This window comes from Macaca nemestrina, chromosome 7 (assembly GCF_043159975.1).
Source record: "Macaca nemestrina isolate mMacNem1 chromosome 7, mMacNem.hap1, whole genome shotgun sequence".
NCBI classification, from domain to species: domain Eukaryota; kingdom Metazoa; phylum Chordata; class Mammalia; order Primates; family Cercopithecidae; genus Macaca; species Macaca nemestrina.
In genome coordinates this window covers 146,762,645-146,786,141 of record NC_092131.1, presented here as the reverse complement: position 1 = coordinate 146,786,141, position 23,497 = coordinate 146,762,645, and the positions used below count along the sequence as shown (strand labels likewise).

At 39.4% G+C, this 23,497-nt stretch overlaps 3 protein-coding genes across 7 annotated transcripts in view; 1 reads left to right on the top strand and 2 right to left on the bottom strand.

Annotated features, from left to right (window-relative positions):
- Positions 1 to 7,521, top strand: part of LOC105489906 (phosphatidylinositol glycan anchor biosynthesis class B) — a 37,933-nt gene extending 30,412 nt beyond the window's left edge. The window contains exons 10-12 of the mRNA XM_011755093.3: positions 3,135 to 3,348; positions 6,670 to 6,850; positions 7,160 to 7,521. Of these exons, the coding sequence (XP_011753395.2) occupies positions 3,135 to 3,348; positions 6,670 to 6,850; positions 7,160 to 7,324 (560 nt within the window). The 3' untranslated portion in view covers positions 7,325 to 7,521. The remainder of the gene's footprint in view (positions 1 to 3,134; positions 3,349 to 6,669; positions 6,851 to 7,159) is intronic.
- Positions 1 to 7,582, bottom strand: part of LOC112422971 (PIGB opposite strand 1) — a 40,288-nt gene extending 32,706 nt beyond the window's left edge. Inside the window, exon 1 of the mRNA XM_024795344.2 lies at positions 7,507 to 7,582. Within this exon, the coding sequence (XP_024651112.1) occupies positions 7,507 to 7,522 (16 nt within the window). The 5' untranslated portion in view covers positions 7,523 to 7,582. The remainder of the gene's footprint in view (positions 1 to 7,506) is intronic.
- The window catches only part of LOC105489915 (cell cycle progression 1), a 50,405-nt gene continuing 34,020 nt past the window's right edge, over positions 7,113 to 23,497 (bottom strand). For 4 of the 5 annotated variants that reach the window (XM_024795315.2, XM_024795317.2, XM_071066809.1 and 1 more), the window contains 3 exons: positions 17,377 to 17,498; positions 11,408 to 12,813; positions 7,113 to 8,277 (listed from right to left, as the gene is read on the bottom strand). In XM_024795315.2, coding sequence (XP_024651083.2) covers positions 8,088 to 8,277; positions 11,408 to 12,813; positions 17,377 to 17,498 — 1,718 coding nt within the window. In that variant the 3' untranslated portion in view covers positions 7,113 to 8,087. The remainder of the gene's footprint in view (positions 8,278 to 11,407; positions 12,814 to 17,376; positions 17,499 to 23,497) is intronic. The other variant, XM_024795330.2, reaches the window with a different exon arrangement.

Sequence of the window (23,497 nt, the reverse complement as noted above, 5' to 3'; positions counted from 1 at the left end):
CACCAGTGCTGAAGATGCTAGAAATACAAGCATGTTATCTTCCAGCATTCTACCCAGAGTGCTATTTTCATAGTCTTGATCACCAAGTATTCTCATTTTGTATCACCCACCTGTATTATTGTATTCCTAGTGCCATAGTTTCTTTTTTTTCTTCTTTTTTTTTGAGATGGCATCTTGCTCTGTCACCAGGCTGGAGTGCAGTGGCGTGATCTCAGCTCACTGCAACGTACGCCTCCCGGGTTCAAGTGATTCTCCTGCTTCAGCCTGCCTCAGTTGGGACTACAGGTGCATACCTCAGCCTGCCTCCTGCCTCAGCTGGGATGACAGGCATGCGCCTCCACACCCAGCTAAATTTTGTATTTTTAGTAGAGATGGGGTTTTACCATGTTGGCCAGAATGGTCTCGATCTCTTCACCTCGTGATCTGCCCGCCTTGGCCTCCCAAAGTGCTGAGATTACAGGCATGAGCCACTGCGCCTGACCCAGTGCCACAGTTTCTAATAAAAATTTCCAACATTTAATGAATGAACAAATTATTATTATTCTGAGACAGAGTCTCGCTCTGTCGCCCAGGCTGGAGTGCAGTGGCGCAATATCAGCTCACTGCAAGCTCCGCCTCTCCTGCCCAGCCTCTCGAGTAGCTGGGACTACAGGTGCCCGCCACCACGCCCAGCTAACTGTTTTCTGCATTTTTAGTAAAAAGAGACAGAGTTTTACCCAAAGTGCCGGGATTATAGGCGTGAGCCACCGCGCCCGGCCTTGAATGAACAAATTATTAAGTGAATCACTTTACACATGCTCACCTTATAAGTATCTTCAAATAACTGAGAACAAACCGTATCTTCTAGGGCCTTGCTGTAGGATGGGCTTGCTGTAGTTTGGATGTTTGTCTCCTAAACCTTGTGTTGAAATTTGATCCCCATTGTTGGAGGTGGGGCTAACGGGAGGTGCTTCAATCATGGGGTTGGAGCCTTCGCGAATGGCTTGGCACCATCCTGGGGTAATACGTGAGTTCTCCTTATTAGGTTTCCTGAGAATTCCCCTGAGTGCTGGCTGTTAAAAAAGAGTCTGGCACCTTCCACTTTCTTGCTTTTGCTCTCTCACCATGTGATCTCTGCACACACGGACTCCCCTGCACCTTCTGCCATGAGTGGAAGCAGCCTGAAGCCCTCACCAGTAGATGCTGGTGCCATGCTTGTACAACCTGCAGGACCATGAGCCAAGTAAACATCTTTTCTTTATAAATTGGCCAGCCTCAGGTATTCCATTATAGCAGTACAGACAGACAAAGACAAGGCTTTAATGTAGCTTTTTGTATTTGAGCCTACTAAAGTAGGTGGTGTTTTAGCCTACCACCCAAGTCAAGTGCTTCAGCTTATATTTGGGGATCTGCTGGATCTGACTGGGGTTATTACAGATGGTTGAACTTTTAGAATCCTATTTTATTTATTTTGAGACAGAGTTTCGCTCTGTTGCCCAGGCTGGAGTGCAGTGGCACGATCTCAGCTCACTGCAATCTCTGACCCCATGCCCGGCTAATTTTTATATGAGATGGGGTTTCACCATGTTGGCCAGGTTAGTCTTGAACTCCTGACCTCAAGTGATCTGCCTGCCTTGGCCTCCCAAAGTACTGGGATTACAGGTGTGAGCTACTGCACCTGGCCCTATTTTATTCATTTTTATTTTCATAGTCAGGGTGTCACCCAAGCTGGAGTGCAGTGGCGTGGTCATAGCTCACTGTCCCCTCAAACTCATGAGCACAGATGAACCTCCTGCCTCAGCCTTCCCAGTAGCTGGAACTACAGGTGCGCACTATCACGCCTGGCTAATTTTTTTATTTTTATAGAGATGGAGTCTCACTATGTTGCCTAGGCTGGTCTTGAACTCCTGGCCTCAAGCAATCCTCTCATCTCAGCTATTTTATTTCAAATAAAGCTAATTCCAATTATCATTCCTTTTAGTAGGTTCCTCATTTTACCATTTCAAACATCTTATAAATGTAGATTTAAGTGACAGGCTTAGTTTTCTTACTCTTGCTACATTTTTCACCACACAACTTTTCAGATTATTACTTAATCAGAACTATTTCAAGTAGATTAAAAAGTACTAGGTGACATGGATATGTGATATTCCAACTCATGAGTTATGAACCGTGTATGTCATTAACATATTTATAGGAGGAACAAAATAAAATACACTGCCTTGGCCCCACTGAGTATTGTACTAACATTTTGGGCAAACCAACGTTTGGATGAAGAATACCCAAGTTCAAAAAGAACTATTATCTAGTTCTATAAAAAGAATATATGTAAATTATGAACAAAATGTCATGCTTACTAATAAGCTTAATCTTTTCCAGTGGAAAGGCTTGTTCTTGGTATTCTCAGTAGATCCTAATATGTCCATTAACAGTGGCTGTTGCTGAAGAAAAGGACTATCAGAGGGGAGAGAGACTTTTACTTATCCTTTTATACCCTTCTATTCATTCAACTTGGTTTTTGCTTTGGTTTTTTGTTGTTTTGCCCCACAGAATAATCCCTTTCATAAATCAAAAAAGAAAAATTGTTCAGCATCTTCAAGTTGCCAGACTGTAGTGGGAAAAAAAAGTAAGACATAGCACTCAGATACTTATGGAAAATCTCCCAGGTGCCCAATGGCTTATTTTCCTAAGAGGACACATTATTGAAACTCATATTACACACTAAAATACCAATTATTAGTGCTTGGGAGATTAAAGAGGTAGGTAAATGGAATAATTAAAAGTCCTATTTATTTAGCAACTACTATGTACCAGGGCAGGCACTGGACATTTTTTTCTAACACTTGAAAAAGGTACTATTATCGAAATGATCAGCAAAGTAAAACAACTTGTGCTAGAACTGGAATTCAAATCTGGACCTCCTAGACTCCATGACCATAATCTTCCTACTATACCTCAATACCTTTTACTAGAAAAAGTCAAGACCTAGATGACAATAGTAGTGAATGGTCAGAGATGTGACTTACTGCTTATGTCTTATTTGTCGTAACAGTATTACAGTTTATGTTATTTCCATTAAAAATTACAGATGTATTTGCAGTTAACATAATGAAAGATTGTCAGTGTTAAGGTTCAATATGTCTATCTTCATATAGGATACTCACTAACCCACCTGAAAACATGGAAGAAACCAGCTCTGAGTTTCCTGTTTTTATCAAATTTGTTCCTCGCCCTTTATACTGGTTTAGTTCATCAACGAGGTACTCTTGATGTTATGAGTCATATTCAAAAAGTTTGTTACAACAATCCCAATAAATCTTCAGCTTCAATATTTATAATGATGCCTTGCCACTCTACTCCTTATTACAGGTAATAACAGATGTTCCACTATATGCTGTTAAGAAACTGAAACTGACTACTTTAAAATTCCCTTTCAGATTCCTGGATTTGAATTAATTGGTCATTGATCAAATGATAAATTTTAAACTCCCACTCATATTTATTCACTGATGGATTTTAAAAACCACTTGAACTGTGTCAAAGAAAACCTTTTAAATAAACTTTATTATTCTTTAAAAACAATTTACTTACACTTAATTCTGATTTAAGTCAGTATAAAACAATTTGTAGGTATTTGATAGTCTTCTTAGTAAAGAAACTTATGTATTACTTACCTTACTACAGATCTCTGTGATACATCTTTACACAATCTGAATTAAACTTAAAACATAAGATTTTAGTCCAGATCTACTACTGGACTATTGCCCTCATCTTAAACTAGAATTTTTTTTTTTTTTTAGAGTTTCACTCTTGTTGCCCAGGCTGGAGTGCAATGGCACAATCTTGGCTCACTGCAACCTCTGCCTCCTGGATTCAAGTGATTCTCCTGCCTCAGCCTCCTGAGTAGCTGGGATTACAGGCATGTGCCACCATGCCCGGCTAATTTTGTATTTTTAGTAGAGACGGGGTTTCTCCATGTTGGTCAGGCTGATCTCGAACTCCTGACCTTGGGTGATCCGCCCACCTCAGCCTCCCAAAAGTGCTGGGATTACAGGCGTGAGCCACCATGCCCAGCTTTAAACTAGATTTTTAATCTCTTTGGACATCAGTTGTCTCACCTATAAAAATTAGGGAAAGCAACTAGATGATATTCTAATGCTTGAATTAAGTGTTTCTGGGAAATAAACTAAAATTGCCTCAACTATATATGGCCTTTAGAAGGACATCCGTTTGGTCCTGTGCTTGTATTTCAGGAAGCTGTATTAGTTACCAATTACCCAATAATGGTACAGGGGCAAAGGAGCCAGACTTCCTATGGAAAATTATATACCAGGCTGGGCGTGGTGGCTCACGCCTGTAATCCTAGCACTTTGTGAGGCTGAGGCGGGCAGATTGCCTGAGCTCAGGAGTTTGAGACTAGCCTGGGCTACCTGGTGAACCCCTGACTCTACTAAAATACAAAAGAAATTAGCCAGGTGTTGTCGTGCATGCCTGTAGTCCTAGCTACTCGGGAGACTGAGGCAGGAGAATCGCTTGAATCAGGGAGGCGGAGGTTGCAGTGAGCTGAGGTTGTACCACTGCACTCCAGCCTGGGCGACAAAGCGAGACTATGCCTAAAAAATAAATAAATAAATAAATAAATAAATAAATAAATAAATAAATAAAATCTGTAACTAACTCAGTCTGGCTTTAAACAATCTGGAGTTAATGTCTCATATGCACGTTCAATTAATTTAATCACTGTGGTTATCATTTTAGGAGAATTTAACACTTGGAATACTCCTACTTAACTAATCATTAATGCCAGTCATTAATATACAGTTTAGAAATTGAGATCCTAGCAAAAACCACAGGCTAAATGAAAGACATCAGGTATCCTTTCAACGTAAGGATTCCCTACTATATGTGTACGTGGCTAAAACAGGGACATTCATTCTCTGTGCTCACATTAGGGGTAATACTGCAGAGAACAGGAATCCTAAAGGTACCAAGATGTTCTTTATACATACTTGTAGTCAGCTGATGTCTTAGGCTTTGTACAGTTCACCAAGTTCTCCACACCTTTTCAAAGCACACAACAGAGGAAAAAGTCTGATGCCTATTTTGCATCAGACTTAGAAGTAGAGAGCAACGTATGTCCATTGATTAACATCCAAACAAGTAATGGTTTTATTGTGGCAAAGAAAGACTACAGTAGGCCGGCAGCTTTTATATAAGGCAGGCAGCTTTTTCTGAGGAATTTCTGCTTCCCTTCGAAACAAGACCTTCATTTCCAATAAATAAATCACTATTAGGTCTTGTGTACATTTAATTTGTATGCATTTCATAAATAAAATAAACCTCCTGCATAATTATTAACTTCATTTCTAACTGGAAATTTTAAATGTTTGTTATCAGTGAGGTTTAATTTTTCCTAAGGCAGTTATAAACATGGCTTTTTTCATGACCTAAGTAACTGGCTTAAATTGTCATAACTGGTATTAGAAATGAATCCATCTTTTTTATACTTTTTTTTTTTTTTTTTGAGACAGAGTCTTGCTCTGTTGCCCACTGGAGTGCAGTGACGTGTGATCTCAGCTCACTGCAACCTCCGTCTTCTGGGTTCAAGTATTGTCCTGCCTCAGCCTCCTGAGTAGCTGGAACTACAGGCACATGCCACCATGCCCAGCTAATTTTTGTACTTTGAGTAGACACAGGGTTTCACCATGTTGGCCAGGCTGGTCTTGAACTTCTGACCTCCAGTGATCCACCTACCTTGGCCTCCCAAAGTTCTGGGGTTACAGGCATGAGCCACTGAGCCCGACCTACTCTAGTCTTTCTATGCCACGATAAAACCATTACTTATTTGGATGTTAATCAATGGACATATGTTGCTCTCTACTTCTAAATCTTATATAAATATATAAGAAACACACACACACACTTCAAACTTGCCATGTGGCTGGGTGCGGTGGCTCACACCTGTAATCCCAGCACTTTGGGAGGCCGAGGCAGTAGATCACTTGAGGGTCAGGAGTTCAGGACCAGCCTGGCCAACATGGTGAAACCCCATCTCTCCTAAAAAATACAAAAAATCAGCCAGGCGTGCTGGCGGGCACCTGTAATCCCAGCTACTCAGGAGGCTGACACAGGAGAATTGCTTGAACCTGGGAGGTGGAGGTTGCAGTGAGCCGAGATTGCGCCATTGCACTCTAGCCTGGGTGACGAGAGCGAAACTCTGTCTCCAAAAAAAACAAAACTTGCCATGTAAGCATGTGATCCATCCCCTATCAGAGCAGAAAGGGAAGAGAGAAAGAATCCAGTTTCCTACTTTATCAAATACGCCTATGGAGAATTACTTTACTATTAACAAGTAAACTTACCTGGTCCTGAAGACCATTTACGCGTCTGGAACAGAATACCAATGCTACAGAATGTTGAGTCCCCCTACTGACCTACTTCTCTCCTTGAAAGGGAGTTCTATGAGCTAGTTTGGGCTTGTAGATTATACTGCTGCTGATGCATAGGTACATGGTATGAGAATCATGTTTTTTATTTTTGAGAAAATGAGTTAAAGGCTTGCTTCTTAACTGCAACAGTTTATGGATTCAGATTTCACATTTTGCTAAGTATATAAATGACTTATCTTAAGATTAATGAAAACTTTCATGTTTTACTTGTATTTATTTATGGTAACTTTTCTTTTCATAGCCATGTTCACTGCCCACTACCCATGAGATTTCTCCAGTGCCCCCCAGACCTGACTGGAAAAAGTCAGTATCTTGATGAAGCAGATGTATTTTACCTAAATCCCTTAAACTGGTTACATAGAGAGTTTCATGACGATGCATCACTGCCTACTCACTTGATCACCTTCAGCATTTTGGAAGAGGTAAGTAAACATGAAAAAGAGGAAATCTCAGTATTTTAATTGTATCCCAGGTTTAGGAAACCCTCAGGTAAACAGATAATACAACCTTTTTTTATGGTCTGTTGCAACCCACATTTCATAATTAGTCTTTTCTCTAGTCAAAATAAGCCCCAGTTCTGTAACTATCAAGGTATTTTACTTCCTATAAGTTAATTCTGTTATTAAGCAAAAAGTTGTAGAGAACAATTAGAATAGGCAATTCTAAAATTGACTGAAACAGTACTCAGCAAAACGTAGCCTTTATTTACTTAAACATTTATTTGCTTCTAGGAAATAAGTGCTTTCCTAATTTCAAGCAATTATAACAAAACTGCTGTTTTCTTCCACACTCACTTGCCGGAGGGTCGAATTGGAAGTCACGTATATGTCTATGAACGGAAGTTAAAAGGGAAATTCAACACAAAGATGAATTCTGAACTTTCTGAGATAAACTAACATTGCTGGGTGGAAATATTCAGATGCTGCTTAAATACTTCAGTAAACACTGGGTAAGATTCATGGAACTTAGAAAAAAACTATATGAACTGCTTTACCAAATATCACTACTGAGGAAATGTATAAAATACCACATAGTATAAAATCACATGTTAATACAATGCCAGATTTTAAATAAAGACCTTTAGTTTTCCTCATGGTGTAGTTTTATTGTTTCTTCGACAATATTCGGATGTGCAAAAAATTTCACAAGAAAACAAGTCAGCAAGCTCTTAAGAGGGCAGCAAATTCTTCACAAGTCAGCAGGCTCTTGAACCCACAAAAAGACAAGAAGTGAGTGTAAGATTATAAAATGTTAATGATGAAATTCCAGCACAATGTACTTTTCTCAAGCTCTGCTGCAAATTTAACACAAACATCAGTGTTAATTACACTTTGTCATGTATGATTGAGCTTGCTTTAAGCTCTTACACTGAAAGGAAGTCTCTTTTCATGCACAAAATCTGTTGCATGCCTGGCTTCCTCATAAAACTACGGTTGAACATTTCCAGTGTCAAAAAAAATTCAGCGAAGCTAAACTACAGGAAAATGCAGGTTAGTAGGCTTTTAACTAATGCTTCTGAGTAATAATATAAAGTTATCAAACTGATACTTAGAAACAAAAAAAGACATTGTCATCTTGATAATTTCATTAGTTTCAATACCAAACATTGTACAAAGCATATGTTTGTCTTACAGTTGTCTAATTTAACTCAATTGTGAATCAGTATTTAGGATCAAAAGGTAATTGCCCCAATTCTATTTCAAGATTTGCCATTTGTCTTCCATTAGTGCGACCGTATTTATGCCATTTACCTTCCCTTTTATAAGGCTGTGGCTGAAGGTGCTTCTGTTCTTGTTTTCGATGCCTGGAGTTTTCAATATTTACCATACGTTGCTTTTTATCAGGTCGACTGAAAGCAGTAAACACATTTTTCATCTATGTTAGAGTTCAATGTATTTAAATTTTAAACAATTTTAAATGTTTTCTCCATTAATCTATTATCTGAACACTCTGAAAAAAGATATTAAATATCTGAATTATAATCCTAGTATATCCATATAAAAATAAAGGAGTCTGTATTAGTTTTTTTGTCCTCTAGAAAGAAAAAATAGACAATAACTCTACTGGCAAAAAGGGGAAACACTCAAAAGATAACAAAGAAAAGAAATGTGACAATAAAATAATGAGATGTGTTTCCATTATTTTTCCTCCTTTCCTATAAAAATCAATCCCTCCCCGTTGGCTTTATCACTCAGCAGAAATACATACACATCTCTCACAAACCAAGCAAAACAAAAGTCTCAACTTTTTCTCTTACAGCAAAAGCTCACAACACCTACACTGCTTTCCTCAATGTCTATGATCAGGCTTCCGTCACTACTTCACTGGAAGTCCATACTGCCATCCCCTGGCCGCCCAGTTTCCAAGCCAGGAAGACATTTTCCACACATCAACTTTTTAAAAAGCATGACACATTTATTCCTTTTACTTGAGATGGCCTTTGGATTTTCATGATACCACTCCCCACTCTTGTCCTTAGCCTTCCCTACAACCCCGTAGATGTTGGTCTTCTCCCAGGAGTCTGATATACAGTCTCGGCAAGAGATGACCATAGAACTGCCAACTAACCCTCTCCACTTGAATGTTAGTAGTTACCTCCAAACACAATTCTCATCTCCAATTACCCTTGCCCCAAACCTTGAATTCCCTATCTCAATGGTACTACTATCCAACAGATGACCCAACCCAGAAATCTAGAAGTCACAGTTACTTTCTCCTCCTTCACAAGAAATGTCAATGTTACTGTTTTCCAAATGTTTTCTCCTTCCCTCTCCTACTACTACTGTCCCAGTTTAGATGCTCATCAGCTCATGTCTGTATTGTGCTGACCACCTTCTAGCATCACACCTTTCCCATCAATCTTCTAGGCTGCTGCCTATACACTAGTCCCGCCTTATCCACGGCTTACTTTCTGTGATTGAGGTTTTGGTTACCTGTGGTCAACTGTGGTCTGAAAATGTTAAATAGAAAATTTCAGAAATAATTCGTAAGTTTTAGGCAGGGCACAGTGGCTCATGACTGTAATCCCAGCACTTTGGGAGGCGGAGATGTGCAGATCACTTGAGGTCAGGAGTTCAAGAACAGCCTGGCCAACATAGTGAAACCCCGTCTCTACTAAAAATATGAAAATTAGCCAGGTGTGGTGGCACACGCCTGTAGTCCCAGCTACTCGGGAGGCTAAGGCAGGAGAATCACGTGGACCCAGGAGACAGAGGTTGCAGTGAGCTGAGATCGTGTCACTGCACTCCAGCCTAGCTGACAATGCGAGACTCCATCTCAAATAATTAAAAAAAGAAATAATTCATAAGTTTTCAATTATATGCCTGTTCTGAGTAATGTGATGAAATAATGCAGTTCTGCTCCATCCCACATGGGGTGCGAATCATCCTTTTGTCATGTATCTACGCTACCCACCCATTAATCACCTAGTAGCAGTCTGTTAAGCAGATACACTGTTATCGTACCACAGTGCTTGTGTTCAAGTATCCCTAAGATAAGGATTATTAAGGATGATTAAGTAACTTAATAATGACCCCAAAATACAATAGTGATGCTTGCATTTGGATATGCCAAAGAGAAGCTATAAAGCACTTCCTTTAAGTGAAAGGGTGAAGGTTCTCAATAAGAGAAACAAAAGTATGCTGAGATTGGTAAGATCTATGGTAAGAACAAACCTATGTGTGAGACTGTAAAGAAGGAAAAAGAAATTCATGCATATTATATATAGAATTATGTTCTATCCTTGGTTTCAAGCATCCAGTGGGGGTCTTGGAACATATATCCTGAAGATAAGGGGGGACTACTGTAATCTAAAATACAATATAATCTTATCCCACCACCTTGAAAATTCTTCAGAGGTTCTTCATGTCCTACAGGACAAAACCTTTAGCATAAAATGGGTCCCTTCGTGGTCTGCATCTCTTATCCTCCAGCACTACCTTGCTTCCTTAAAGTAGTGTATCTTCACATCCAAAGAACCTTCCTTTTAAGTGAAATTCCCTTCCCTGTCTGCATAGCAAATTCTCATTTCTCCTCCAAAAGCTACTTTAAAAACTAAGTTCAGTTAAAAGGCCACCTCACTCAAGAAGCCTTTCCAAACATCTCTAGACAGCCTGAGGCCACCATGCCCCCATACCTTAATTTCATTTATTTACTTAGCTTGTGAGCTCCTTTGAAGCAAAAATTTTTCACTTGTCTCCTCAAGGAAGCCTCACCTTTGTTCATTATAGGACTAGATACCTGCTTAATGACTAAAGACACCAGAATCAGTCTCATTATTTTATAGACACATTATTATTTATTCAGAAAGGTAAGTATTTCATAGGTAAAAAGTGAAGCTAACATTTTAAGATTAGGTAAGTTTCATGTTACAGAATATAAAGATGAAAATGGATAAAAAATTATTATGAGGTACACACATTAGAATTTGACTTGCTCAGTTGCCTCTTTGATTGTGCCTCTACCTTTGTCAAAGATAATTATGTGATTAAGTATTAAGTATCATAACTAAGCTGCTATGTGGAATGGACAAGTGAAAATAGGTGGGGCATTCAAATTATTATATATGAGCTCTTCTGACTTCAGAGTAAAATTTGTGTTGCTCACTCCTAGCTTCCGAAAGTGAATAAATACATAAAAGATTAAAGGAAAATAATTTCACTTAAGGTGATCTTTTCATTATAAACTATACTGAAAAGAAACAAAGTTGGCCAAAATAGGATTTTATATATTCTTAACTGATTTTTAGGATAAAAATTAAACCATTTGCTCAAATCAAAGTGATTACATTATAATAAAATGTTCCATTTGTAACAGCTAATAATTTTTAGACTCCACCTTTCAATTTATTCTGAATTCTCTCAGTGGCAATAAAGCACAACTCTTAGTAACCTTCCAAGAAACTCATCAAATCATAAAAATGCTATCCAATCTACAAATGTTACAAACTACTGTAATGACATGGTTTTATGTAAACCGACCTGGGTCCATATGGAGGGGAAAAAGTGTGACCAAAGAAGTGTCTATATATATATTCATCCAACTTCTCAAATACTCCATCATTATCTACTTGATATTCCTTCATGTTTCTAAGATAATCTTTAACATCATTAACAAAGTCAGTGAAGAGCTTCCGATCATGTATAAAGACACCATTTAGGAAAAACTTATTGATGAACTGATCAAGTTCGTTCCAGTGACAGAAAGTACCCAGTTCTTTTAACATGTACCTTTGAATTATCTGTCTAAATTCGTCCATCCTTATAGGATTCACCACTGTGTTAAAAAGGCTCATGGACTCTTGTTGAGCACAATCAAATACACCAGAACAAGCCTTTCTGAAAGAATAAGAATTGTCTCTACAATCATGCCCAGGACTGCATTTCTTTGAATTTGTATTTTTCCTGAATTCTTTAAAGTGAACTGGCTTTTCTTTCCTTCCATCATTTTGCATAGTAGGGCCTCTATTATGATGGTTTTCTGTAGGTGCCTTATACTGTGGATGTAAATAGTCACTAAAAACTGTTCTTGCTTTTTCAGCTGCTTCTTTTGTAGCACCAAATCTTTTATTACCCTTTTCATCAAAGATATTCTTGGTGGTATCTTTAAAATGTCTGAAAGTGGATTTAACTGAGTCTGAGAATTTTTTCAGATTTTCCTTCACAGCTTCTTTAGCCTGCTTAATTTTCTCTTTGTGATGCCTCACAAACTCCTTGGTAGAATTCTTCATGGCATCAAATGTTTCCTTAACTGAACCCAAAAATGTTTCCTTTGACTTATTTTTAGCCCTGTGGTTTCCTCTGCCCCCTTTCTTTTTTCCATCCGTTTCTTGTTTTCCACTTTGATCTTTCGCCTCAACATACAATCTTTCCCACAAATCAGAACGCTGCTGTTCGAAGGTTAGCTTCCGTTCCAGCTCAGAGAGTCTTTCCCGTAAGACTGCTATTTCCTTTTTTTCAGTGTATACATTGGGAGAATCTGACTTGCCATGTAACTGACTACCACTTAACTGCTGGAGTTCCCCCCTTAAAGCCGTAGTTACTAGTCGTTCTCTCTCCAGTTCTCTCTTTAGCATCTTTGCTTCTGCCAACAGAGTCTCTCTTTGACTAAGAAAGCTGTGTTTTTTCTGCTTTTCCTCTTCCAAATGCTGCTTAAGTTTCTGATTTTCTCTAACTAATTCAGTACTTGTCCCTTTATCTTCCAATATTCTAATCTGTTCTCTTAGTTTGTTTAACTCTTCCTGTAATAAGGATAAGGCCTTTTCTTCCTTCTCCAGAGATATTCTTAAATACTGATTTTCTGTAGCAAGGTTCGTTTTCTGAGTTTCAAAGGACATCTTCTCTGCTTCAGTAAGTGTCCAACACCTTGCAAGATTTTCTTTCAATGACTATGTTTTTTTGAAAGAGAAGAAATAAAATGTCAAGAGCTTTAAAAGCTGAATTTAAATCTTCTAAGATATAACAACGCATAAGCTTTTGTGTCTTTACTTCTACAGAGACCACCCCGCCCCAGGTAGTATTTTCAATAGTATAAACACTGGGAAATACAACGTTCATATGCAAGAAAGCACAGAGCAGAGAGCTACATCAAACTGAGAACTACAACATGGTGGAAGAATTTTCTTTTTTTTGAGACGGAGTCTCGCTCTGTCGCCCAGGCTAGCGTGCAGTGGTGCAATCTCGGCTCACTGCAACCTCTGCCTCTTGAGTTCAAGCAGCGACTCTCCGGCCTCCCAAAGTGCTGGCATTATAGGCATAAGCCACCGCACATGTCTGGAAGAACTTAAAAGACAGAAAGTTAGCTACAGCTTGCAGGACTAAAGGTTTTTCTGAATTGGGAAGAGAGATTACCTTTTACAAAAGGTAAAATTATTGGCCGGGCGCAGTGGCTCACACCTGTAATCCCAGCACTTTGGGAGGCTGAGGTGGACAGATCATTAGATCAAGAGATCGAGACCATCCTGGCCAACATGGTGAAACCCCATCTCTACTAAAAACACAAAAATTAGCTGGGCATGGTGGCATGCGCCTGTAGTCCCAGACACTCGGGAGGCTGAGGCAGGGGAATCGCCTGAACCTGGGAGGCAAATGTTGCCAGTGAGCCAAGATCGCACCACTGCACCCCAGCCTGGTGACAGAGCGAGACTCCATCTCAAAAAAATAATAAAATAAAATAAAAAATAAAAGTAAAATTACATCAAGAGCTGACTTATGGCTTCAAAAATTGTTTGTACGCAGTGTACACTTCAAAGAATGAAATTCTAATAATCTTAGTCCTATTTGAAACATTTTGGTCCTATGCAATTAACATTTCTAAGTAAGTACAGATAAGCCATAAATTCTATAAGCATGTTAGAGGACAGACTGAATCTTGAACATTTATAACTAACTTATCCAATTTTATGTAAACTTTTGAAGTGACTGTCACCCAGATTACAGCAGTTCTGTAATCTGTATAATTAATAAACTCTGAAGATTAATCTATAGATTACTATAACTGAAAGTCAGCACCTGTGGTAGAAATCATGGTCAATTCGGCTTATAGAATTTTACTGCTTCGATAAGGGTATCCTTGACTGATTTGAATTTTCTTTCAAACATATGCATTAGTAACAAAATTTAACCAAAAACAGTCAAAACTTAAACAATGTGGTTCAACAAGTTCTTACAGCATTATCCATCCAGTTAAAAATATCTTATGTATAAATCTGCAAAATGATACTTAAATTTGGCTTAATTTATCACAAACGTTATGGTTAGACCAGTCAATTACCTGGGTTCAGAAACAAGCAAAACAAAAAACAAAAAACAAAAAAAAAACAGTCCTTTAAGAGAATGACACTATTTTATACTTGAAAAATAACTATCTGAAATGACTGCTTCACTTCTGGCTCATTAATCTTCAGAGAACAAATAAAGATTTAAAATTTGGCCGGGCGCGGTGGCTCAAGCCTGTAATCCCAGCACTTTGGGAGGCCGAGACGGGCGGATCACGAGGTCGGGAGATCGAGACCATCCTGGCTAACATGGTAAAACCCCGTCTCTACTAAAAAATACAAAAAACTAGCCGGGCGAGGTGGCGGGCGCCTGTAGTCCCAGCTACTGGGGAGGCTGAGGCAGGAGAATGGCGTAAACCCGGGAGGCGGAGCTTGCAGTGAGCTGAGATCCAGCCACTGCACTCCAGCCTGGGCGGCAGAGCAAGACTCCGTCTCCAAAAAAAAAAAAAAAAAAAAAAAAAAGATTTAAAATTTAATCACAGTCATTTCATCTGCTCTACCTGTATGAGAGAAAAGAAGTTTCTTCTACCCAAAAGCAGTGGACTGTGGAGTAGAAGAGACCGATACACTGGTGTGGCATACTCTTGAAATGCACAAGCACGGGAAGCCACAGGATAAAAGAAGAGTACAGCATTCCTCATGCAGTAAATATGATGTTGATATAAGTGATTGATAAGCAGATCCTGACCAGGTCTTCCAAAGAGCTTCAACATCTACCTGATCCACACTTAACAGCTAGAAACAAGAGATCTGCAAAAACTGACTCACTAGGTAGGCACAGTGGCTCAATCCTTTAATCCCAGCATTTTGAGGCCAAGGCGGGAGGATCACTTGAACCCAGAAGTTCCAGAATAGCCTGGGCAACATAGTGAGACTCCATCTCTATGAAAAATTTAATAAGAAAGTTGGACATGGTGGCATGTGCTTGTGGTCCCAGCTACTTGAGAGGCTAAGCCAGGAGGATTGCTTGTGCCCAGGAAGTTGAGGTAGCAGTAAGCCATGATCGCACCACTGCCCTCCAGCTTGGGCAACAAGAATGAGACTCTGCCTCTTAAAACAAACAAACAAACAAAAAACAAACAAAAAAAAACAGGCTAAGTGCAGTGGCTCATGCCTGTAATCCCAGCACATTGGGAGGCTGAGGCAGGCAGATTACCTGAGGTCAGGAGTTCAAAACCAGCCTGGCCAACATGATGAAACCCCATCTCTACTGAAAATGCAAAAAATGAGCCAGGCATAGTGGAGGAAGCCTGTAATCCCAGCTACTTGGGAGACTGAGGCAGGAGAATCACTTGAACCCAGGAAGCAGAAGTTCCAGTGAGCTGAGATCACCCCACTGCATTCCAGCCTGGGCCACACAGCGAGGCTCCATCTCAAACAAACAAACAAATCCAAACCCAAACCAACTACAAATTCTCTCTAGAGATTTATGCGTGGTGAGTTTTCCAAAAGCCAATGTTATCCTATGGAACCAGAAAACATTGTGGTGAAGAAAATGGCATCTTCTAATACAGGTAGGAAAAACTGAACTATTTATAATTAACTTCATAAGTACCTCCCTGTGTCTACAGCCATACCACCCCGAATGCGCCCAATCTCCTCTGATGGCAGAAGCTAGGCAGGGTCTGGCCTGGTTAGTACTTGGATGGGAGAAGTACCTCCCTGAAAGATACAATTTAGTTACAAAGTAGTATTTTTGTCTTTTCAAGAAATATAACCTGTAAGGGAAGCATACATAAATTAAGTGTGAGAATTGGGGGTGGAAAAATGGAGGAAAAACTTACTTTTCTTCCTTTTCCTTTTTTTTTTTTTTTGAGACATGGTCTTCCTCTATGGCCCAGGCTAGAGTGCAAGAGCGTGATCTCAGCTCACTGTAACCTCTGCCTCCCAGGTTCAAACAATTCTTGTGCCTAACTAAGCCTCCAAAAATCTGGGATTACAGGTATGTGCCACCACAACCGGCTAATTTTTGTATTTTTAGTAGAGACAAAGTTTCACCATGTTGGCCAGGATGGTCTTGAACTCCTGGGCTCAAACAATCCACCCACCTCGGCCTCCCAAAGTCACCAACTTTGGGAATTTGGGAGGTTGTCACCACGCCCAGACACAGCTTACTTTTCTACCCTGAGTTTCTCTCTATATCCTTCCTAGGGAAAACTAGATAGGAAACCAGCCATTTTGCTGATCCTCATAAACCTCCAGGGGTGTTGGGGAATGACACAACGGACAGTACAGTCTTGTGAGACAAGATCTAGATGAGTTATAGGCAGAAAAACATAAGATGCTCTCCCTTCCATCAGAATTAAAAAAAAAAAAAATGAAAAGGAATGGCTATGTCCCCTGATCAAGAGAAGATCTTAGAGAGACTATAAAACCACAACTCTCCTCTTTCCCTTCTGCCAAGTGAAAATGTCTGCTTCACTCTGAAAATAATGCTAATAAAAATATCTATATACACATATAAAATGTCACTTTTAAAAGATGTTAACTATAAAATAGCAGCTAGGGATAAGAGTTCTTAAGTCAAATCCCTGGAATCAAATTAGCTCTCCAAAACAAAACAAAACAAAAAAAGGCCGTGGCCGGGCACAATGGCTCACACCTGTAATCCCAGCACTTTAGGAGGCTGAGGTGGGTAGACTGAGGTCACGAGTTCGAGACCAGCCTGGCTAACATAGCGAAACCCCGTCTCTACTAAAAATACAATAAAACTAGCCAGGCGTAGTGGCGCACACCTGTAATCCCAGCTACTTGGGAGGCCGAGGCACAAGAATCACTTGAACCCAAGAGGTGGAAGTTGCAGTGACCTGAGGCTGCACCACTGCACTCTAGCCTGGGCAACAGAGCAAGACTCCATCTCAAATAAATAAATAAATAAACAAAAACAAATTAGCTCTGCCAGTTGCTACCTTGGGAAAGTCCCTTAACCTTTCTAAACCTCTTTCCCACCTATGAAAGTTAATAATTGCTTAATTCCCCTGTTGTGAGAATAAGAGAAATACTCTATATGGTGCACTCATGACTGACTAGGACACTGTAAATACCCGTATTCAATTCAACAATGATTTGCATTATTTCTGATTTACTAATCTGCACTACTAAGCACAATAAGCTCTAAGTAATAAGCACAATAATTACTAACAATTATTTTAAATATTTGTTAGTGGTACATACCTTATAATCAATGAAAGATTCTTGTTCCTGTTGACACTGGGAAAGATAATCCTTCATATCATTCAATTCATCTTCATGTATCTTTCTGACTAACTGTTGACGCTTCTGAATCTGAATTGTGCCTAAAATAAATATTTTTATTAAGGGTATATAACATAATTATTATCATTCAATGTTTTATTTATTTTTAAACATTGGTAATCTGCATATAAGCTATGTAATCTTTTTTTTTTTTTTTTTTTTTGAGACAGAGTCTCGCTCCGTCGCCCAGGCTGGTATGGTCTCAGCTCACTGCAACCTCTGCCTCCTGGGGTTCAAGCAATTCTCGTGCCTCAGCTTCTCGAGTAGCTGGGACTACAGGCAAGCGCCACCATGCCCAGCTAATTTTTTGTAGAGACAGGGTTTTGCCATGTTGGCCAGGCTGGTCTCAAACTCCTGGCCTCAAGTGATCCACCCACCTTGGCTTCTCAAAGTGCTGGGATTACATGTGTGAGCCACTGTGCCTGGCCATAACCTATGTGATCTTAACAATCATTTTATTCAGAGTATCATCAGCATTTCACCATTCTTTAAAAATTCTGATTACATAAAGAATAAGTAACTAAGGCTGGGCACGGTGGCTCACGCCTGTAATCCCAGCACTTTGGGAGCCAAGGCAGGTGGATCATTTGAGGTCAGGAGTTCAAGACAAGCCTGGCCAACATGGTGAAACCCCGTCTCTACTAAAAATTAAAAAAAAATTTTTTAAGATAAGTAAGTGAAAGCCCATGATCATTCATCAGATGATGGTGAACATTTACGTAATATAAGTAAGGCCAAGTAGGCCAGTTTTTATAAACATTTATTTACATATACCCAGGAACATTTAAGCAGTTCACTATCTTTTGTATTAAAACACACAGGCCCGCCCATATGGCTCTAACCAAGAGAACAATTTATGTAATGTTCTTATCTTACTATATTGAAGGCACTCAGCTTTGTTGTTTTGGGGGTTATCTTTAAGTACAAAAAGTGTTTCAGCCTCCTTTATACAGAGAAATGAACAAACCCTGGTGTTTTTTCACAGGTCATGAAGTCAATAAGGAAAAATGAAAACCTTTTTTTTTTTTTTTTAATATTTTGCCTAAAGGATACAACAAAGCCCAAAAAGTACAGCACAGAAAATAATTGGCTAATGGTGACTGTGCACCATTCTCAAAGCCAAATTTGTTAAGAATTCTGCAATGGTTAAATCTGTACTGGAGTAGCACTGTCCTTCTACCAACGGTGATAAAAGAATCGGACAGGTGTGGTAGCTCACGCCTGTAATCCCAGCACTTTGGGAGGCCAAAGCAGATGGATCACCTGAGGTCAAGAGTTCAAGACCAGCCTGACCAACATGGAGAAACCCTGTCTCTACTAAAAATACAAAATTAGCCAGGGCATGGTGGCACATGCCTGTAATCCCAGCCACTCGGGAGGCTGAGGCAGGAGAATCGCTTGAACCCGGGAGGCAGAGGTTGCGGTGAGCTGAGATCATGCCACTGCACTCCAGCCTGGGCAACAAGAGCAAAACTCTGTCTCAAAAAAAGAATCTTAAACCAACTAGGATTCTTCATATTTTCACCCTAAAAATCAAAATGTTACTTTACTCAGACATGCTGTTCACATGCTTCATGTATGGGGGGAAAAAACCACGAAATCAAAAATAAGGCAAAATGCAGTTAGCTACCTTAACATTACATCTACTAAGTATAGATACTATAGAATTTTACAAAGAAAGGATGCAATGATCACTATTTCTTCCCTTACTGCTATAAAAATTATTTTAAATGTCTTCAATACATCTTGAAAAACACTAAAAACAACTTTTGCCAATTTACAGATAACGGTTACATATTCTAGCTATGGTATTCTGTGTTAGAATTCATTTCCTCTCTTTAGATTTCCCAATTTATAGAAGCATGGCAAGCTTGTTTCAAAACTACTCAGAAGAATCCCAGATTTTTTCAAATGTTGAAGGAAATTTATCTATAGTTCCCAGAGTAACAGAAAACTTCTGCAATTTCTATTTCAAACTGCTAAGAAGATTCATTCCTTTGCCCACTGGAAAATAATCTAAAACTGTGTTGAGGTCTGAATTCAAGATAGTATAATATAGCATATGCTTGATTACTGTCTTAATGTGGCCTTTTACAGTATTACTGACTAATCACTTGGGGGTTTTTCCTGCACCTTCGGCTGCCTAAAGTGTTATCCTCAAGATACAATCTTTGGCCTAGTCATGTCTACAAATGCTGCCTATTGTACCATGTTGCACCACTGTCAGATTTTGCTCTATCACTCCTATTAAGAATTCCAATCTACAGATCTAGTCTTAACTTCTCATTAGAGCTTCTAATCAACGCATCCAGCTGCGTAGGGGGCCTCTTTGTAGGGTGGGGGGAAAAAAAAAAAAATCAAACCTCAACACCTGCCCCAAACCAAACCAAACTGTGCTTACCATCTATTTATCATCTGGCAAAACTTCCCCAGTAACCCCAACTCCAAAAGTGAAGCAGCTAGCACATATCCTACAATTTAATAAACTGCCATTATTTTCCATTATTCCTTCAATATCCCTTATTCCATTCCCACTGTTATTCCAATCGTCAAGGTCCTCCTCACCAAATATCCAGATTACAGAACTCCTAACAACTATTCTACATTTTCCCATACCACTTTTTCCACACCAGCAAAACGTTCCGGCACTCTTTTTCTCTAACCTGTAGCAGGTTACTCAATAAATCAAACTTTCCTATCGATTCCAAGATGTTTTACAATATACAGTTGACCCTTGAGCAACGTGAGTTTGAACTACATGGCAGGATGCAAAATCCAATGGCAGGATGCAAACTCCACGTATATGGAGAGGTGACTTTTCATGTATGTGAGGTCCGCCGTCAAGGGACTTTAGTTTGTATGGATTTTGGTATGGGTGCCTCCTGGAACCCATCCCTCATGGACATCAAGGGATGACTATAACAGCACCCCACCCACTCCATTATTTCTAAATACCTACTCTGCTATAGTCCGGGCAGTCTTTTCACTGCTCCCAAACCCAAGATTACTTCTTCCTCAGGTTATCAGATTCTCTATTGCTGGAATGTTCTACCTTCCTTGAGTCTATCATAAACTTACTATGATTAGACACAATTTAAATCTTACCACCTCTATTTCTTCACCAGTCCCTGATATGCAGTAGGAGCTCAACGAATATTTGCTGAATGAATTTAATGTTAAGTGAAAAAAACAAAAACAAAAAACAAAAAAACAAGGTGACTCCGAGAATAGCCCCAAATGCAGAAGTTTGTCTGTTACATACACTTACACTCAACACCTTGGCCATGCCTCTTAGACCTACAGTCTTGCCGGGGTTTCTTTTCTTTAGGTTTCTTTTCCTTGGCCATGTCTATTGTGTTGAAGGACATTCAGAGTCCATTCAAGGGCACATCACTTTTGACTACAGCACAGAAGAATCTTGGAGTACAAATCTCCTATTTAAAAAAATATTTTAAAAAATCTTCTCCTGTTCAAATCATTTCTCCTTGAGGAGCAATTGTATCACCAGCCAATAAACGTCGGTTGAAATAAATGAATTGAACTATTTAAAAAAAAAGAAAAATCTTACCACCTCTGGGATAATTCAGTAAGTGTATGCTTTGAGCTGTAATTCATTCTGTGCTCTATAACTTAGCATCTAGATATCTTGTTATATAATAGTCTGCCGAAGAGCCAGGTAGTCTATCAATACTTCAAGCAACTCAAGGAGAAAACTAAATCAATTGAACTCCATTGATGATTTGGAATGTTGATAGTCACAAGTAAATGTAAGAAGAAAGACTGCTTCATTCATGAAACTTTTTAATAAAACTTCTGAAAGCATTTTCAGATGGAGTACACTGGAGTATACTGCTTCACTATCCTTAGTCATGCTAGCTTTCTCTTCCCTGCAGTGTAAATCTGCCAATTCAAATTTGTATGGCACCAAGGCTGACAAATGCAGAATGATCCAATTAGTAGTATGGTATTGTTAAATTATTATAAAGCGGGCCAGGCACAGTGGCTCATGCCTATAATCCCAGCACTTTGGGAGGCTGAGGCAGGCAGATCACTTGAGGTCAGGAGTTCAAGATCAACCTGGCCAACAGGGCAAAACCTCATCTCTACAAAAAATACAAAAATTAGCCAGGCGTGCTGGTGGGCGCCTATAATCACAGCTACTTGGGAGGCTGAGACAGGAGAATCGCTTGAACCTGGGAGACAGAGGTTGCAGTGAGCCAAGATTGCACCACTGCATTCCAGCCTGGGCAACAGAGCAAGACTCTGTCTCAAAAAAAAAAACAAAATTATAAAGTGAATGAATGACTATGGGATACAATGACCAACTTCACGGTGAATGGGAAATTCAAAATGGCTCTGAAATCAACTCCAAAGAATGTTGAGATCAGTGCTAAAATTAAAAAATGTGATGTCTTGCCAGGTGCGGTGGCTCACACCTGTAATCCCAGCCCTTTGGGAGGCCAAGGTGGGCAGATCACCTGAGGCCGGGAGGTCAAGACCAGCCTGACCAATGTGGAGAAACCCCATCTCTACTAAAAATACAAAATTAGCTGGGCATGGTGGCACATGTCTGTAATCCCAGATACTCCGGAGGCTGAGGCAGGAGAATCACTTGAACCCAGGAAGCGAAGGTTGCAGTGAGCCGAGATCATGCACAGCACTCCAGCCTGGGCCACAAGAGCAAAACTCTGTCTCAAAAAAAAAAGTGATGTCTTTTAAGTAGTGATTTGGAAAAGTCATCTAGGTTAGGTCTTATATGTTAATTAAACTAATCTCATGACTATAAGGCCTACTTCATAATATATTATCCAGGCTTTTCATATTCTGAAAAGGCTAATATGAAGTAAAGGACAATGTTTTATTAATTAACTATTAAGGTAAATTTTACTAATAACCAAAATCCTACATAACAGAGAAGTAACTTCTCATTTTGAAAGCACTCCTGTAAAATGACCTTTCTACAAAATATTCAAAGGTCATGTAAATAGTGAAGTTTTAACGCAATTTTGATTAACACTTTAAATCACTATCCAATTTTTTTTGAAGAAAAAAAGATTAAGATAAGATCTTCTCCTTTGTTACTCTCATGCTTACCTGTGGAGGGAAAATCATACTCAAATACATATCAATTAATTTGTTTCAGCTAGTCTATAAAGGTAAATATATATTTCCAATCAAATCTTATTACAACAAATTTCAAGAAAGGATACAAATAACAGTATCTCAGTATTAAATTCAAACAGGCATCCATCAGAAATCTAAATACATATTTTTATTAATATAAATACAAGAAACACATCTTGCAAGCTCTGACTTTAAACAGGTATTGTCTTCATTAAGTCTATTCTAACATTACGCTATGTTGAATAATAAACCTTTTCCACAAATCCACATAGGATACATGTAATTCTTCAATCTTTGCATAAGAAATACATTTTTCGAAGGAACTAGCAAAATGAAAGTTAGACTGTGGATTATGCAGGCAAAAAAATCTAAAAGTAGTTAATATAAAGGAAGCTAAAATTCGAGAATTTGACAGGATCTAAGACATTTCCTTTTAAAGTGTCTCTACCCCAAATTCCAATACAGCAAAGAGAGTCAAAGTTCAGGTTTCAAATACTCCAGTCATTGTACAAATACATACCTTAAATAAGAGATTCAGGCCAGGTGTGGTGGCTCATGCCTGTAATCTCAGCACTTTGGGAGGCTGAGGCAGGTGGAGCACCTTAGGTCAAGAGTTCAAGATTGGCCGGGCACAGTGGCTCACGCCTGTAATCCCAACACTTTGGGAGGCCAAGGCAGGTGCATCACAAGGTCAGGAGATCAAGACCAGCCTGGCCAAGATGGTAAAACCCCGTCTCTACTAAAAACACAAAACAATTAGCCAGGCATGGTGGCGGGCACCTGTAAACCCAGCTACTCAGGAGGTTGAGGCAGGAGAATTGCTCGAACCCAGAGATGGAGGCCGCAGTGAGCCGAGGTCGCACCACTGGACTCCAGCCTGGGCGACAGAGTGAGACTCTGTCTCAAAAAAACAAAA